The following is an 18,563-nucleotide window of genomic DNA, read 5'->3' as shown; positions in this document are numbered from 1 at the left end:
CAAATAGGTGGACCTGAATGATGCTCAAGCTCTATTCGAGACCAAAAGGTCAAGGGTTGAAAATGGCAAGAAAACCCAGTTGATAGCTACCATGAATAGAGTTCATTTCATAGCACCCTGCTCTTCCTGAGACTCCAGACCTTATAGGACACTGCAGACTGTGATAGGACCGAGATGAACATAGACAGAAGGCTTCTAACATCTTGCAGAGGAGCGTCATCAGGGGACTCTCTGTGCACCTGTCTCTCTGTGTGCTCAGAAACAGATTGCAAATACAAAAGGTCTGATTGAAGCTGTATTGTTTCCAGGCTCTGTCTCTGTGAATCTGGGCAAGATATATGCCCTCTCTGAGCAGTAGTTTATTTCTTTGTAAAACATCAATTGAATTATACGTGCTTTAAACTCCTTCCCAGCCCCTCCATGCTCGGTCTCTGATTTTTCCCAGTAGGGTCATCAAAGCTGACCTGTCAGATGATAGGAGAGATAGTGGGTCACTCAATTCTGGGGCTTCAGGGTTATTTTTTTTCCCTTTAAGCGACTCCTGGGGATATGAAGAACCACTGTGTCCTGTATGAGGACTGGAAAGCCAAGCCCCTTTCTGAAGCCCAACCACACGGTCCAGGAGGCAAGGACTACAGTCAGGGGCCTGCCTTCTTCCCCAACACTGGCGACCGCATGCTCATGGAAGATAATGGGAAGGGGACAGAAGGAAATAGGAAGGCTACTTTAGATGAGGCACTCGGAGAAGTGACACCACTTCAGTCACCTGGATCCTGCATGGAAGATGGAAGGGAAAACATTCCAGGCAGAAGGAGACAAGAAGTGCAAGGGCCCTGAGATGGACTAGTGTTTGATGGGATCCAGTAACAGCAAGGAGGCTGGAACAGGAGGTGGTGGTGGAGGTGGAGGGCACTGTCATGGGAGATGAAATTGTTCTCAAGCCTTTATGGTGGCATGTGAGGGCTTCTGCCATTAGTACCTGGTTGGCACTGCCAAGTATGGAGGAAGGGACATAAGCAGGCTTCCCATTTAAAAGGATCATAATTGTAACACATTTTCTGTTTAATGTGCTCATTTTATTGTGTGACCTTGAGTGAGTTTGAGGGTAGAGATATGTATTTTAAGAATCATAGGCAACAGCTGATGTATGACATTCTATATAAAGAAGTTATATTTTTAACGGCAGTATCATGAAATAATAGCCAGAACAAGGGAAGTTCTTAAGTTTTACTAAAAATACTGATCATCTAAATTTGTGCAATACTTTTAATTTCCATTGAGCCCCATCCTTTCACACGATTAAAGGAACTGTAACTTACCATCCATGAGAGTTTCTGCCTCAAAAGTAAAAACACCCTGACAGGTAACATATCCTTGAGACAAATAAAGCAAAACTGTGACAGAGGAATCAAAGACAAATTCTTATTCAGTACATGGAGCATATTCCTTACCCGAAATCAGTAACCCTGGAACCTGCAGGAGCCATTAGGGAGGCTGAATAAAGCATAAGGACAAAGTTCTAACAGCTGCCCAGACTTTTGCCTATTAGCTCCCTTTCCTATGGCTGGAATTCTGGCTTATCATTTCTAATGGAAAAAAAATGATTCAAGCCATATCATGGCTGTCAGTTTTTCAAAGCAATACCACACCATTAATTTGCAGCTCCAAAAGCCAACAGTTCTGAACTTTCTTGCAGGCCTCATTGGCATACGGTGTGGAGCATTAGCAGAGGGAAACTAGTAAGAACATCTAATTACATTCAAAGTCATTTTTGCCTGTCTTAAAGGAATGAAAATGATCTGCCATTTTTTATAGACCTTCTTGACCTAAAGGCACCTGCTGGCTGAAAGAGAATCCTCAATCGGGTTCTTTTCATGCTGTAATTATTACATGATCTATCATCTTAGGCACTGACTCCCACACTTGGAAAAATCTCTTAAATACCCAGTAAAATTGATTGGTTCATCATGGACTGTGGGGTGACTCTTGAAGGGCACGTTTTGTGTGTGTGGGCATGGAGGGTTACATATGATTGACACAAAGTCAAGTACCTTATAAAGGGATAAGGAAAAGAAGCTGATGGGTTTACACATATGGTCGACATTGTACCACCAACTTGCACGGAAGTCAGTTATACACATGCTTGTTCTTCAGTCATTCCTTCTCCTTCAGATCACTACCAGCTCCTATAGGGCAGGGCAAGTGGCTGAATTCTAGAATTTCAAGGCCACAAAGATCCCTAGGGAAGCCAGTAGTCTCTGTAGCCTAAATTCTGTTGACAACAAGACAATTTTATCTTGAAATACACCTCTGTATAAACTGTGGCTCACTGCTCTGTTAACTGGAGGGTTGAAGAGAGGTGAGAACGCAGAAGGATCTCATCTCCCCTCTTTACCTCTCATTTCTCTTAACTCTGAGGACTGCTCCTGCCTGTGACTTTTCTCCATGTTGAGAAGGAGGACTTCAGAGAACCTCAATATTACCCCAGTCAAGGGCTTCTTGTTTGGCCTTTTTTAAAAAGATTTTATTTATTTATTTGAGAGGTAGAGTTACAGACAGTGAGAGGTAGAGACAGAAGGGTCTTCCTTCCATTGGTTCACTCCCCAGATGGCCTCATCGGCTGGAGCTTCGCTGATCCAAAGCCAGGAGCCAGGAGCTTCTTGCAGGTGTCCCACGCGGGTACAGGGGCCCAAGGACCTGGACCATCCTCCACTGCTAACTCAGGCCATAGCAGAGAGCTGGATCAGAAGAGGAGCAGCCAGGACTGGAACTGGCACCCATATGGGATGCCAGCGCCACAGGCGGAGGATTAACCTACTGCAATGGCCCCTGCATTTGGTATTCATTCACCAACTAGCAGGGACAACTCTGGTCAAGCTGGGATCACATTCCCAGAATGGTGATCCTTAGATTAGACTGGTAGTTCCAAGTTCATATTTCTACCGTGTCCCATCCTGTTCTCTGCTTGAAGCCTTCAGTAGTCTTAGAAATGTTTTGAAATCAAAGAACTATTGTAGACTCTTGGTAAGATCCCCCTATCTCTGGAGGAAGCCTCAAGAAAAGGCCTTATGTAGAGTGCTTGGGAGTCTTCACTGATCTCAGGAATGCAATACTTAGTGCATTATGGTCCAAGGTTGATTAGCTATGGTTCATTCACTAAGTGCAGATTCAGGGTTCACACAAGTATTCCATCTGGAACAGCTGCTGGGGGTGGGAGGGAGGTATGGATTTGAGACAGCATTGTCTTCAGGCGGGGTGGCTGTGATGTCTGGATAAAGACCTACACAAAGCACCCAGCATGGGAGTCATCGAATGCTGGCTTTTTTGTGATTTAGTGAAGAAGCGAGAGTAGGCTACACCTCGCATCCCAATTTCCCTGTACGGTTCTTGACTTCAACTAGCTAGATCTTTTCCAGGGGAGGTTGTTTCTGAATTGAAACCCACCAAAATGTTAGTGCAAACCTGAGTGTTGGTGCCAGAGTCAAACCGCTCGGATTTGAACCCCGGCTCTCCAAGTAGAACCCGTGAGTGCTTAGACAAGTCACAGAGCTGCTGTCAGTCTCACTTTGCACACATGAAAGCCCGTCGGTTCTGCAGTGTTGTAGGGGTACTTAATGGAGATACAGTCTATGTATACAGAGTTTGGAATGACTAGTCCATTCCCTAAGTGACGTCCACAAGAAATAATGATCTAGTGAGCCAGTGTGGCCTCTTACAGTCAGAGAGGATGGCCGCAAGGAAGGGAAGGGGCTCTCTGATACACTAGCACTGGGTCTGGATAGATTATAGGCAGTGATTAATCTTTTGTTTAAGCCTTTTATGGAATAAATCAATATCTAGCCAGAAAATAGATCAGGCAGTAAAGTCAATGTCTTTCTTCCTTTTCTTCTATGTTCTTTTTGCTTCATAAAAATTTTCTTTGCATATATTAAGATAATCATATGGTTTTTATTCTTCGATTTGTTAATGAGACATATCACATTTATTTATTTCTGTATGTTGAACCATCCCTGCATACTGGGGATAAATCTAACTTGATCTAGGTGAATGATCTCTCTGATATATTGTTGGGTTTTTATCTCATTTCAAAAATTTATTTGACACAAATATACACATGGAGGGCGGGAGAGGGTTAGAGAGAGAGAGAGATCCCTACACTTCTTGACGTACCAGTGGCAGAGACTGAAGCCAGTCCAGGTCTCTCACACAAGTGATGTGGATGCAACTATTGCATCTATCATCTGCCTCCCAAGGTGCACATTAGCAGGGAGATGGAATCAGGAGCAGAGCACTGTCTTCTGGGATGCCAGTGTTCCATCCAGCTCTTACTACACTATTTCATTTTCAATCTCCAGTATAAAACCTATCACCCTTAAAGTATAAAGTCCCTTCTGGTTCTAGCTTTCCTAATATTTTGTATTTATTACGTTACATGTTTCATTTGATAATCTAATGTGAAATCAAAGTTGTACTGGTCATTATGTAGTATATTTTCATTAGTTGTGTCTGTGGATTATATGCATAACAATTATATGCATAATAATCCATTAGTCTTCTATCTTTCTGACATCTCTTAAAACTTTGGCATCTTTGTTTCTGTATACAAGTAGTCAAGAAATTTCCTTTCTGTAATGGTCATGCTAGGTTCATTTGCAGGGTAGCTAGTAAAATGAATTAGGCAACAGAATGATATCTTTTTTCTCCCTATGTTCTGCCAGAATTTGAATAGAATTCCCTTTGATGTCTCAATTATGTGGTAGGATCCACTCAGAAAGCTTCCCTGGCCTGATGAGTCCTTTGTGGGAAGTACTTATTTCAGAATCATTGTCTTCAATTATTACATTATTCATCCTTTTCACATTGCACCAGTTTGGATAAATTATATTTTTCTAGAAACTTGCCTATTTTCAAACTTGCAATTTTTCAAATATTTTGCTGTAAACAGGGTGAGCAAACTTGTTTCTTCCAAGGGCCTTTTGGAAATGTATAACATCATTCATAGGACATAAAAAATTATCAACTGTGCCTGTGGTTGTCTTGGCAGGGTCAGACCAAATAATCTTGCAGGCCTTATACACTTGGTGTGCATGTTCTCCACTCCTGCAAACTTGCTCCTCATGTGATTATACTCTGTCCTTTTTACTAGCTGCAATCTCTATACAGAAGGTTGCCACTGTATTTCTAATAGTGTTTCCTGTGCTTGCTTTCTTTTCAAAGAAGCTACCTGTGGTTTCATTGATCCTCTTGATTATACTGGTATTTTTCCATAAGGGCACTTTAAGAAGTTGAGGAAAAATGGAGTTAAAACTTTTTGGAACCACTCCATGTTTTTTCCTTTAATATGCATTTTCAAAAGTTTTGTAAGCTTTCAGACATAAACTTTTCTCCAGTGCTATTTTCCTTGCTATTTTTTAAGTACCCTTATAATTCATTATCTCTATTATCTCTTTTGGTATAATTTTGTGGTTCTTTTTTTCCAGAAAGATATTTAGCACATTAACTCTCAGCTTTTTTCCTAATAAATATATTTAAGTCACAACTAAATCATTCTCTACTAGGGGAGGATCATGAAGAATCATTTGGCCTGGCCTAGGCAGAATTTGAAATTCAACACATTTATATCAGGCTAAGTTTTAAATGGCTAATTTTGTATGGCCTGAGAATGATGCTATAAATATCTAAATGGCCCTTAGCAGAAGAAAAGTTCCCTGCACTGGCAATACACTTTTTGATGTAGCTGCAATTCCAATCCTCTTTCAGTACAAAGTAGTTTCTAGTCTGCACTTGCTTTCTTCTTCTTTAGAATTCCTCTCATGACTCTGTTGGTGATTAATTCTGTCAGCTTTGTACAGAAAATGTATTTGCTTAACCTTCATTCATAAAAGTTAGTTTAATTGTGTATGGAAATCTAGCTTGGTAATTACTTGCTTTGGGCTCTTTATAGAGATATCATTTCATGGATGTAAGCTGTTTGGTTTTTGTTGCTTTTGGTTTAGTATTACTCCTTTCCAAGTAAGGGCTCTGCTCAGTCTTAAGTCTGACAGCTTTCTCGTTGCCTTTGAGTTTTGGCAGCTTCATCATGATGTTTCAAAGCAAGGGTAGACTTGTCACTTCTCCTCTGGTTTTGATATATTCTTGAATTTTGGAATTGATGGCTTTCCCAAATTTTGAAAAAGTCTCGGCCATTATCTCTTTAAGTAGAGCTTCTACTGAAACTGTTTTCTCTCCTATATACAAATTACAGTCTACTTCTTCGGCCCTTTGCTATGCTTTCTCTACTCTCCTTTTATGTCTTCATGATACTTTATGGTATTTTCATCTTTGAGTGAATTCATCCTTTTTAGCTATGCAGAAACTGTGCTGCTAAATTCATTCCTTGGGTTATTGCATTTTTCCAGTCCAAGAATTTTTTTTCTGAGTCTTTTGCCCATCATCATTTTTTTTTGAAAGATTCCAGCCCTCTGCTGAAATTTTTAAAAATCTTGTCTTCATCTATAGACCAACGAAAGAATTATTTTAACATCTTGTCTGACAATTGCAATTTCTAGATAACCTATGATTCTACTAGTATCTATTTCTGTCATAGAAAGTGTTGGCATCAACAAAACACCATAGACTGGTAGCTTATTTCTCATAATTCTGGATACTGAAAACGCCAACACCAAAGTGCTACTGGAGGTGGATTCACTGAGGCTTCTTGCTTTGGCTTGCAAGGCAGCTGTCACCTGGTTGTGTTCTCACATGACCCCGTGTCTTCTCTTTAGAAAGGCACTGACCCCATCAGGGAATCCCCACATTCATGACACCATGGAAATCTAATCACTTCCCAAAGATCCCACCCCCAAGGCGATCGCATGCAAGGGTTGGCGCTTCAAGCTTAGAGGTTTAGGGAAGACACTCCACTTAGCCCATAATAACATGTCTTGCTTTGTTATGGCTGTCTCTGATGTATGTCTATGCATACACACATTCTAGGCATTCTATTTGGATACAGTTATAGAAATAACTTAGGACTGTTTGATGGTATTTTCTTCCAGAAAGGTTTTTACTTTCTCCTGCCAGGAGGCTAATGGATTAGCAATTTTGGATTACCTTAACTCGATTTCCAGAACTGGGATTTTCTCAACTGCCCCAGATTGGTCTGCAGTTGGGGTGCAGCTGGAGTGAGGACTGGTTTATAACTGGTTCATTCTTGCTCCAAGGATATAACTCTCTCAGAGCTTTGAATTCCCACCCAGGTGTGGAGGTTTAGCAAGGACTCAGAGCAATCAAGCCAGCTTTGCCAATGCCAAACTCCATGCATCTCTCCAAGACTCACAAATGCCCTCGGTGGAAAAGCAACCCAAATGCTGCACTCACTGCCATGGATTTCTGCCTTCCCTCGGCTCCTCATGTAATCTTTTGTTACCTTGTTACCTCTAGCAGATTTTTTAAAAATCCTGTACGTCTCTCCAGTTGAATACAGTGGGATGTTTGAGTAAAATTATTTGGCCTGTTAGTAATAGAAGCAGAAGTCACATGTTTTCATTTTAGTGGCTAGAAAAATCCTGCCTTACAGATTTTCTTCTTATTTACTATGTAAACTGATATTTCATGACCTCAACATGCTAGCAATTAATAATCCTCAAAAGAGTATATGAGCCACAGTGAAAACAATGAATCTACAATATTGGCTTACTGGTTTCCTGTCCATTACTGGATGTTATCCTTCATGTAACACTAGGATCTAAGCAAAATACTGTCTCTATCCTTGTAAGTCAGAGGAAGTAAAGGGAGAAGCAGAAGCCTGCTGGGTGGGGCGGGGGGCAGCGCTGTGGCACAGTAGGTTAATCCTCCGCCTGCGGTGCTGGCATCCCATATGGGCACCAGTTCCAGTCCCGGCTGCTCCTCTTCCAATCTTGTTCTCTGCTATGGCCTGGGAGAGCAGTAGAAGATGACCCAAGTGCTTTGGCCCCTGCACCCACATGGGAGACTGGAAGAAGCTCCTGGCTTCAGATAGGCACAGCTCCAGCTGTTGTGGCCCTCTGGGAATGGCCTTTCTCTTTGTCTCTCCCTCTCAATGTCCATAACTCTACCTCTCAAATAAGTAAATAAAATCTTTAAAAAAGAAAGGGAGGGAGGGATACAGATAGAGGTAGAGACAGAGAGAGAGGTCTTCCATCTGCTGGTTCACTCCCCAAATGGCCACAATGGCCAGAGCTGAGCTGATCTGAAGCCAGGAGCCAGGTGCTTCTTCCCAGTCTCTCATGTGGGTGCAGGGGCCCAGGGACTTGGGCCATCTTCTACCGCTTTCCAAGCCCACAGCACAGAGCTGGATTACAAGTAGAGCAGCCAGGACTAGAACTGGAGCCCATATGGGATGCCAGCGTTGTAGGTCAGGGCTTTAACCTGTTGAGCCCATGCGCTGGTTACACTGAGAATATTTTGGAAATGGGTCCATGACTTCTCACCTTTCTACTCTAAGCACCTAGCCTCATCTTTGCATATGATAAGTATTTAATCATTATGTATTGAATTGAGGTTGGCTAGATTGGGTTGCAGTGTTTTTAAGGGACACTTCCACAAACATTTTTGCATGTGGGTTTAAATATAGGCTTACAACCCTTCATGTATCTCTCTTGTCTTTTTCATAAAGGAAAAAGACAAACATTTAGTTTCTGTTCTTTAGAATGTAAAGCTTAGCCAGCCAGTGAATATAAATTGACGGTCCTTTTTTTCAGGACATTAAATTCTTTAAAGACATTTGAGACATTGAAAGTAAAAACCAAAATGGCAGACAGTTCAGATATCATTCTTAGGAAACCTCAGAGTATTTCATACTTTCATTTGGTGGTGGATATGCCTGGTGCTTAGGCCAAGAGATTGAAAATAGATGTTTTTTCCTCCTTTGCTGGGGAGATGGTCCCAAATATAATTTTTCCAATGTTACACTGTTCATGGTATCAGCACTTTGCATTTCAAATCATATTCTAGAGACCTCTATGCAAAGCCTAAGACAAGTACCTGCTGCAGAGAGGCCACCTATTTCGGTGGTTCTAGGGGCTCTAATAAGGGAAGTGAGGATTAGCCCCGTGAGAGCAATGCTCAACCTAAACAACCAGCTTAGTTTACTGGGGCCTGGGGGGGAATAGAAGGGGGTGACAGGCATCCATTCCCTGAAGGAGTTGGCTGCAAGAACATGGAGGTTCAGCCCCTGGTAGCTTCTCCAGCACAGTCTTTCTCTTCCTTTGTGTGGCTCCTGCCCTCTTCAGGGAGCATGATCTGCCTCAACTAGCCTTGAAAGAAATGAGGAGAAGATATCAGGCAAAGGAGAGAGGGATCATCACACATATTTGGACAGGGGGCTAATTTTAATTCCATCACTGGGCAGGTGGAGACATTTTGATTTTCAAGATGTGTTCTTCTCAGCCCTAATCTTGTTTCTCCCTAATGTGTTCACCTTAATTACTTAAACAAGTAAGAGAGCCCCTGCCCACTACCCAGGATGGGTTGGAGGTAGCAGAACACATAGGACCATCTGTCAAAGCATCAGAAAATTAGAAGAAAGCAATCAAGAGCTGCTTTTGCTAAGTGTATCTTGCACTGATAATTGAGGTTGAACACCTGCACACTAAGTTGATTGAAGCCCCAGCATGCCAAAGCCATGGAGGGCTTACCATGTAAGGACTGGCTGAGGGCCAAGTGAACTGCATAAGTTTTACTTATTAAAAGTGATGGGGACGCAAGCTTGTTAATGCAAATTTTCACAGCCTTGCCTATCAACCTCCCATGCTCTCTTCTGCCAGTGCCCATGCAAAACATTAACCTGGAGGGGGAGGACTACATGGGGCACAGAGAAGCAAATGGGAGAAGAACCAAAGCCTTGAGAGTTGAACAGATACAGCTGAGAAAGGCTTTGGCTGTAGCAGATCTGCAGATTCTCAGGCAGTCATCTGTTTCTGGAGGGAAGATACAGAAGGGGATGAAAATTACTGCTTTGATTGCATTACGGTACCATTTGGCAAAGCGGAAGTGAACCCTGAAACTCTTTGGTACTTTCGGTATTTGGATTCTACTTTTCTGCAAAGGGCTCTGTGCTGATGGGCAATGTACTCCCAAGTTTCCTAAGGGTTAAAATTAGCTTGGAGAGGTAGGGGGACAGGTAGCTCTAACCTAACTCTGTGACAGCCATATCTCCTGCCCGAGTATTTGGTTTGAATACTCCCCTAAGGATCCTGATCCTAGCTTGCTGCTAATGCGGAAGTTGGGGAGCAGTGGTGATGTCTTAACTAGTTGCGTTCCTGCTATCATGTGGGAGGCCTGGTTTGAGTTCCATGCTTCTGGCTTTGGCTTCAGCCTTGACCCAGTTCTGACTGCTGTGAGCATTTGAGGAATGACCCAGGAATGGGCTCATTTGCCTCTATGACTCTCACATAAGTTTTTTTGAAAAAGTATAAATTACTAGTGTCCTATAATTAATTTATTTTTATTATCAATATAACTGAATCTAAATAGAAGGGCTCTGTATATACTCTAGCCATTATGGTGTGTGGAAATTTTTTGCCTCAACTATTACACGCACATTAGAGAGAGATGGATTTGGATACAACATTTAAATCTAACAAAATGAAAAGCACATTTTGGGACTCGGTGGTAGGTTGTTTGATAGGATAGCTATAAAATGGAATAAAAACACACAGCTGGATGGTCATCCTTCTGGTTGTGGTAAAAAATACTTGGATGGGACATTGGAGTTGGTGATTTCCAAAGTATCTACACTCCTATGATTTATCATGTCCAGTTTAGGCCATGGGGACCTGGTTTAAATTGACCTGATCCAGATCACAGTTTTTAATTTCTTGCTCTAGAAATCAAGTTCTAGAGCTGTAATTCAATCCGAATAGGGGTAGAGACAGCACAATCCAATAGAAGCAAGGACTGGAGAGGCAGGGAGGAAGCTTCTTGGTTCTTTTAAGACACTAGGTCCTTCCTTTTTCTGGCACAGAGCTTCTTTAGCCTTAAACCAGGCATCTATTGTGTATTTTAATGCTTAGGAAAATCTATTATCATATCAATGAAGGGACAGTGGAAAGGGTCCTGGCCAGCACCTTCATTGGCATGGATTAGACCCCTACGTGGGGATTACCCAATGGGTTTAGGATTCAATCAGTCAAGAGCTAAAATCAAAAAACACCCATCTCCCTGGAGAACTTCTACTCTCTTGGCCCATTCTCATCAGAGGCTACACGTGCTGAGGAAAGACATTCTCCGAGAAGGATCAACTTTTTACAGGCTAGAGGATAGATTTCCAAAAGGTATAATGTAGAGACCAGACCTCATGCTAACTAGGCCACCTTGTCCTTTCTTGTATAATGACTCAAATTATGGTTTTTTTGTTTTTGTTTTTGTTTTTTTTACAATTCCAGCATCATAATTTTGCCTGGACAGTACATCTGTAACTGCTACTCGTGCTCTTTTGGGCTGACCCAGTTGCTTCGACATTGCATGGCTGTGTTACAAGTACGTTAGCAGAAACCAGGTATCTATAAAATACCAACATGCACAGAGAGCATTTGATGAATAACAGACGAACTGTGCTAACACAACAGGGTGTGGAAACCTACCGTGTTATGCCTCTTCCATCAGACTTAGGGGAGATGCTTGCATATTTCACAGACCACACACCCCACGTCCTTCTAGCAAGTGGTAGGGTCAGGGAGATGACAAATCTTCCCCCTCTTGTACATACTTGTTGCTTTACAATTTAGTAGGAAACCTAACACTAATGTGTAGAGGCATCAAACCCCCATATTGAATATCTGCATAAAGAAATACTATGCTCCAAGAAGGAGGAGGCAAGGTTAGATAAGAAATGCAGATTCAATGTCATCTAATATGATTTATTTCACAGTCTAAAAGAGCCATCACAGATCCCCTATCCCGGAATTCAGCCTGGTGTGCAGGAAGCCAATGCATAAATTCACCTGTGTAGAGAATGCCTGCTGAATTCCTGGAACCAGAGGATGCCAGCCTCATCAGGGATCTGTCAGGTGCAGAGTGAGACAACTGCTGTTTCATTCGGAAACCCTTGCACTGTTGACCTCCCTGTGCATGGTGAAGGCAAGCTCTGCTTTTCATGGTGGCTCAAGAAACTGTGATTGAAAGGCATTTCCTTCCAGAAAAAGGATACGCAGAGTAACCAATAAAATACCAAACGATGAAAAAAATTTTTCTTCACATACGATGGCATCATGAGACAGCTTAAAGCTTTGGATAGTTACTTTTGGAGGCCTGATGGTACTCTTGTCATGCTGAGGATTAGCCTGGGGTTTGACATAAAGAAGAAAGGGAACAGGGGTATCTGCCCTATTGAGGAGTTACCAGGTATGCTACAGTACGCCTTCATCAGAGAGCTGCTTTTGCCTATTACAGTCCCTTTTCCTTTATAGGCTGTTAAGGGCAAGGATTCCTGCCTAGTGTCCTCCACCCTGATGAAAAAATGGAGAATGGGTTCATGGCTGGAGCAGGTCTGGAGTGAGCTTGCTCTGAGTTTGAATTCTGAGTTCCACTGCTATTTCTCCAAAGGTCAGGCTCATCAATGGCAAACACTGAAAATAGAAACGTGGATTACAGTGTAACTGCTCAGAGCCATTACTAGGACACAGGGTCAGGTGGTAGAGAAGAGAGAAGGAAGCCTAGGCAGGAATCAGCAGGGACTGAAAAATCTTCGAAGCAGAGAAAAGTCAGGGGCCATGTTGGCTGCTGCTACCTGGCCACAATGTGCGGAACAGCGTGGGAATACGGAGGTGTGTATTAAAACCTAGCAGGGGATGAGAAGGGAGGTTCTCACAGCAAGGAAGGTAAAAAGGTCCAAAGGGATATTTTACGGTACCAAGGGGGCTGGGACAGGCAGAGGGAACTGGTTGGAGGAGTGTGCTCCATTCCAAGCCATGCAGCAAAGACAAGGAGAGTGACCCTGGGGTTGGACTGTGCGGGTTCAATCTGGGCCTCATCACTTACTAACCGTTTACCTTGGAATCACAGTTACCATCACAGAACTTCTATTTCCTCATCAGCCCCAAGACCTGATAATAAATAGAATGGACAGCCTCGTAAATTCTCCGTGAGCGCTGGCGATTGTTAGCAATTCCCAGGCTGAGCCCAGTCTGCCTCCGTGCTTGTTGGCATTGTGCAGGCTTGCAGAGGGCACGCTGTCCAAGTCTTTAAGCTGGATCGGCCTAAGCCTTACATCCTGCTGAGGGGCTAATCAGGAAAGCTGGAGAGGCCAAGGTGATCTCAGTCTCTGCTAAACAGCAGGGCATTTCTAAAGTCTTAGTTTGTACAAATATTGCATGACCCCCTATTTATTAACACATTCCAGAGGTACTGTGAACCACTTCACATTGTATAAAAATTTAGTATTGGCAAGTACATTTTGAAAAGGGAAAAAGTGGGTGTCAAACTAGCAGGACAAGAATCCTAATAATAATAATAATAAGTTTGTTTCCTTTCCTTTATGTCTCGAAAGGGAAGTATATTTAGTTCCATTATACTTCAGATAACGGGACAGGTCTTGGCAAAATCTTGGGATCCTGAATTGAAGTCCCTCTTGCCTCAAATCCTAGTAGCGTGCTACGGTGTTAGCCCTCCTCGTGTCACTGCCTACATCTGCCTGCTCAGAAAACTGATGCTCATTTGTAAGTAAAGCCCTTAAAGGAAGATACAAATGCCAGTTCATTTTAAAAACTACAGGCAGTGTGGCAATAGTTTCTATTACAAGTCGGGGTAAATATCTTTCTGGCAAGACTAACAAGAGAGGCAGATTTACCTGGGAGACAGGAGATGTCAGGCCTCAAGGCAAGAAAAAAGCCCCAACTGCAAATGCACAACATGCAGGAATCTCGAGTTGTAAGTTTAGATCTTCTTCAAGAAGATTTCTTAGAAAATATAGTTCTAAGATAGATTCTTACAGCACAGGAAGCCTCGGGAAAAGCCTAGAGCTTTTTCACCTCTGCCACAAAGTACCCATTGCATAGGAAACCCAGAAAAAAAATAATTTAGTCTGCGAAGTCAAGTCTGAAGGATTGTGACCCTATTTGAATAGGCCACTCCAAAATGACACACCGGTGTTCAGAAGAGGAAGGCAAAGAGGTTTGCAGTCATGCCCATAGGCATATGTTCTTAGGTAAAATAGCTTTACTCTTAAAAAAATACAGAGAGAAAGCGAACAGTGGCAAAGATTAAAAATAAAATATGAAAGAGAACTTCTGCTGCACCACGCTAGATCCCTTCAGGCAACCGAGTGCAGAGCTGACACACATTTGATATGGGAGAATGGAAACAGCCTTCCAGAGGGCAAGGGCCCGAGACAACAGGAATGCCGCAGCTATAAATATAATACTGTAAAACGGGGGTTGCTGAGAGAAAGAAGAAACTTACACAGAATCTGAACTAATAAAGGTTTACCTTTGCAAGTGGCAACAGAGTAGAAGGAATGTGTCCTACAGCTAAAAATCATGACTCAGTGGTTGATGAAATTTTGTTACTAATTTTGCTTGAAATTTACATTGGATCTATATCAGCAACCTAATATGTAAACACATTTATACACAGGCCAGATGAAGAACCATGGAATTCTAATGTTGGATTATCTCATTCTATAGAGGAAAAACGAATCTATTTACAGGAGAGAATCTTTATCTGGGGTCAATATTCCCTAAGGAAGCTTATTCACAGAGTTGTCATATAAAATACAGGGTGCCAGTTAAATGTGCATTTAGAATAGGCAGTAACTGTCTTCAGTCTGGTTGTGTCCCAGTATTGTATAGCAACTCCATGAGACCCTTGGCAGTATACAAACATTTTGTAGGTAGATGCATTTTTTAGACGGGGATTGGCAGTATGAGGGGACTTCTCAACGATCATAGAAAACATGGAATAATTATGAGGGTAAGTTTATTATGATGCAAAAAAATGCTGAAATCCACATAAAGATTTTTCCTAAAAGCACATCTTCCACAAACTGTCTTTGAAGACCCTTCACAGCTATCTGTCTACCAGAGTGTTAAACCCACAGTCTCCAACAGTGCAGCAGTATTAATGCACAGAGATAACGCTGGCACATCCTGGCCTCTCCCTGTGGCCTGAGCTTCCCAGCAGGCAACACTCAAGGGAAACCCAGAAGGTCATTTACCAGCTAGCAGCTCTGCAGAAGAGTCCCAGGCTGCACAAAGAGAAACAGGCCTGGGGGCTACTGAAACAGTAGGGAAGCAGAGGAAGCTGCTTCACACACCTTGCAGATGAACAACCATCTGAGACCTGAGCCTGAGAGCAGTGTCTCACCTGCAGATTTTGGGTTGGTTGCTTGGATGGTTGCTTGGTTTTTCAGAGGAGAGATCGATCCATCCATCCATCGATCCTACCCACTGGTTTACTCCTTTACATGCCCACCATGGCCTGGTCAGAGTCAGCTCAAGCTGGGAGCTAGGAATTCAATATTGGTTGCCCACATGGGTGTCAAGAACCCAACTGCCCAAGTCATAACCACTGCTTCCCAGGGCCCAGAGTAGTAAGCTTGAGTCATGAATTAGGAGCTAAAAAGACAGACATCCAAACCAGGCACCCCAATACGAGACATGGGCATCCCAAATGCCTGCTCAATCCCTGCTCCAAAAGGATGTTGACCTTTCAACCATCAGGTTTGCATTATCCTCTTGATAGAGACAGAAGAGCAGTGAAGGAAGCCTGGGTATGTAGGGTGAGCTGGCCTGGAAGCAAGTTCAGAAACAGAGAGAGTCTGTGGAGACAGACAGACACGGGGTTGGGAGTTAAGAACTCTTTAAGAGCCAGGACTTTCTCCACTCTAGTTTTTATGTCTTTCATAGCCACTGCCCAGGGATGTGGGTGAAGCTGCTTTTCGGCACCCCATTCCTGAGCCCACAGGAAGGTCTTGGTGAGGATGAAGGAAGGGCACGGTCTGTACCTGTGTCACTGAAAGTAGGCACGCAGCGCCGCTGCTTCGGCTGCCATTTCTTCCTCTGATCTCCAAGAGGCCTGAGAGTCCTCCTCTTCTTTGTCATGTTTCTGGAGCTTTGGAAGAAAAAATAAATGGAAAAAGCTCATTAATGGGCCCTTAGGAATCTCCTTGAACAAATGTTAGGAGTGGAGGACTGGACAGAGAGAATCTGCAAATTAGAGGCTGATAGGGGTAGATCCATCTCTTAACTGTATCCATTGCCAAAATTTGAAAACGAGGAGAGTTTTACATAAGAACCCACATTTCCAGCTTCTTCAATAAGGCAGCTAGGTTAGGTCACTGTCACCTTCTATTGCCTTGTCATTGGCTGCTGACAGTAGGAGAATGGGAGGGGAGAACATTCTTCCATTCACCAGAATTTCTACCACTCTCTAATCTTATGTGTGGCAGACACCATTCACTTATTTCGCTTCCCAGACTCTGATGGCCCCGAGTGTGCCACAAATCCATAAACAGCCCCTCTAAGATTGTCTGTGGTTTACCTACCATGGCTTGACTACTCCCTATCAACAATTCTCCAGACCACAAGTGTTTATATTTTGGAATACTTGCAAGTACATAGTGAGGTAACTTGGAAAGAGGACACAAGTCCAGTCATAAATCTGTTTCATATGCACCTTATATTCTTAGCCTCAGGGAATGTTGTGTAATACTTTCTGTGCACCTGAGTTTTGGCTGTGACCTATCATGTGCGGTCAGGTGTGGAGTTTTCCACCTGTGATGTCAGCTTGCAGCTCCAAGTTTCACATTTCAGAGCATTCCAGATTTGTAGCTTAAGGATGCTCCACCTCTAATCTCTTTGACTTAGCTTCTCTTATTTATTTATTTATTTATTTGACAGGCGGAGTGGACAGTGAGAGAGAGAGAGACAGAGAGAAAGGTCTTCCTTTGCTGTTGGTTCACCCCCCAGTGGCCGCCGCGCCGCGCTGATCTGAAGGCAGGAGCCAGGTGCTTATCCTGGTCTCCCTGGGGGTGCAGGGCTCAAGCACTTGGGCCATCCTCCACTGCACTCCCTGGCCATAGCAGAGAGCTGGCCTGGAAGAGGAGCAACCAGGACAGAATCCGGCGCCCTGACCGGGACTAGAACCCGGTGTGCCGGCGCTACAAGGCGGAAGATTAGCCTAGTGAGCTGCGGCGCCGGCCTAACTTAGCTTCTCTTATACCACCTCTGAGCCATTTCGTCCAGTGAACCTAGCCCAAGAAAATTTATGATAATGCAAGCACCATGAGTTGAGGAAGAAATTAGTATCTCCATCAAAAGAGGCTCCAGGCAGCCAAAATCAAATAATAAAATCAAACAAAAACAACTTATCAAAAATTAACAATGCAAGCCAGCTTTGTGGTGTAGTAGGTGAAGCTGTCACCTATGACCCCGACATCCCATAATGGCATCAGTTCTTATCCCGGCTATTCCACTTCTAATCCACCTCCCTGCTAATGGCCTAGGTAAAAGCAGTGGAAGATGGCCCATGTGTTTGGGCCTCTGAAGCCAAGTGGGAGACCCAAGTGAAACTCCTGGCTCAGCACTGGCTGTTGTGGCCATCTAGGGAGTGAAGCAGCAGACAGAATATCTATCTCTCCCCCACCTCTCTCTAACTCTGATTTCCAAAATAAATAGATCTTTAAACAAAATTGAAATTAACAATGGGTCCCAGTCAAGGGAAACATTTTAAAATCCTCCTTAGATACCAATATTTTTTTTAAATATTGTATATGTCTGAGTTACATAAGGAGTGAATACAGTTTCAGTTGTATCAAAAAGAGAAGGTTCTCACAACTTTTTTTTTTTTTTTGGAAAAGCTTAATGTTGTCCCTTTAATCTCCTATCAAAATTTAGTTTCATTAACTACCTTTGTTGTTTTCCTGTGTGGCTCTAAACCTAGAAAAATGCTTCAAGTATAAATTGTTCAATGAAGGCAATGTGTAGGATTTTCTGTGAAGTTATTTCAGACAGAGACAAATGATTTAATGGCAATGATGGCTAGCACTGATGATGTGAAAGGCAGTTTGTTGGACATGCATTATTTCATTTAATCCTTACAATGACCCACCAAGCAGATATTACTTAACCCCATTTACTAAGGAGGAAATTGAGTGTAGCTAGATAGTGACAGGTGCCAGGCTTGTTACCGGCATCATTTGCCTTATCTGTCCTGGAGGGTATTTGCCACCGAAAAGTAGATACTTCCTGATTCTGTTCCACTCCATCAGACATATTCACCTAAAAGTTGGAGCCTCTGAAATTAATCTCAGCTCAGCAAAAAATCTATCCAACTAAAATAGTAGGGTTTTCTATCTCAGAACACTCTAAAGAAAACCCTGAGACCCCAACCCTGGCAGCTTGCAGCAGATGGGGAAGTTTCTCCATTTATTTAGAGCAAACTTTGATACAGAAGGCAAAACAGCGAGGGAACTACAGCTTCACTCTCCAGCTGAGCTGCATTTCCACGCGGGGTAAGTAGGAGCCTAAATGAGGGTTATTAGCATAGAACCAGGCCACAAATATGCTTATGAGGGTCATGGATCTTCTGTTTGGAAGTTGGCTGCC

The 18,563-nt window shown here is 42.9% G+C and overlaps 2 protein-coding genes across 12 annotated transcripts in view; one reads left to right on the top strand and one right to left on the bottom strand.

Annotated features, from left to right (window-relative positions):
• The window catches only part of FHIT (fragile histidine triad diadenosine triphosphatase), a 1,587,164-nt gene that overhangs the window by 3,851 nt on the left and 1,564,750 nt on the right, over positions 1-18,563 (bottom strand). The window contains exon 7 of the mRNA XM_002713411.6: positions 15,962-16,068. Within this exon, the coding sequence (XP_002713457.2) occupies positions 15,967-16,068 (102 nt within the window). The 3' untranslated portion in view covers positions 15,962-15,966. The remainder of the gene's footprint in view (positions 1-15,961; positions 16,069-18,563) is intronic.
• The window catches only part of LOC149124337 (uncharacterized), a 605,541-nt gene that overhangs the window by 553,317 nt on the left and 33,661 nt on the right, over positions 1-18,563 (top strand). For 7 of the 11 annotated variants that reach the window (XR_016214268.1, XM_089305506.1, XM_089305520.1 and 4 more), the window contains one exon: positions 536-5,443. The exons of 2 other annotated variants lie outside the window; for them this stretch is intronic. Coding sequence is in view for 8 of the 9 variants with exons in the window: in XM_089305520.1 (XP_089161646.1) it covers positions 536-837 (302 nt within the window). In the remaining variant the exon portion in view is untranslated. Of the gene's footprint in view, positions 1-535; positions 5,444-11,405; positions 11,634-18,563 lie in introns of those variants that run through there. 2 more of the 11 variants (XM_089305504.1, XM_089305516.1) reach the window with 2 other exon arrangements.

This window comes from Oryctolagus cuniculus, chromosome 10, assembly GCF_051225735.1.
Source record: "Oryctolagus cuniculus isolate XC-2025 breed Fujian yellow rabbit chromosome 10, ASM5122573v1, whole genome shotgun sequence".
Taxonomy (NCBI): domain Eukaryota; kingdom Metazoa; phylum Chordata; class Mammalia; order Lagomorpha; family Leporidae; genus Oryctolagus; species Oryctolagus cuniculus.
This window is presented reverse-complemented; position numbering and strand designations above follow the sequence as displayed.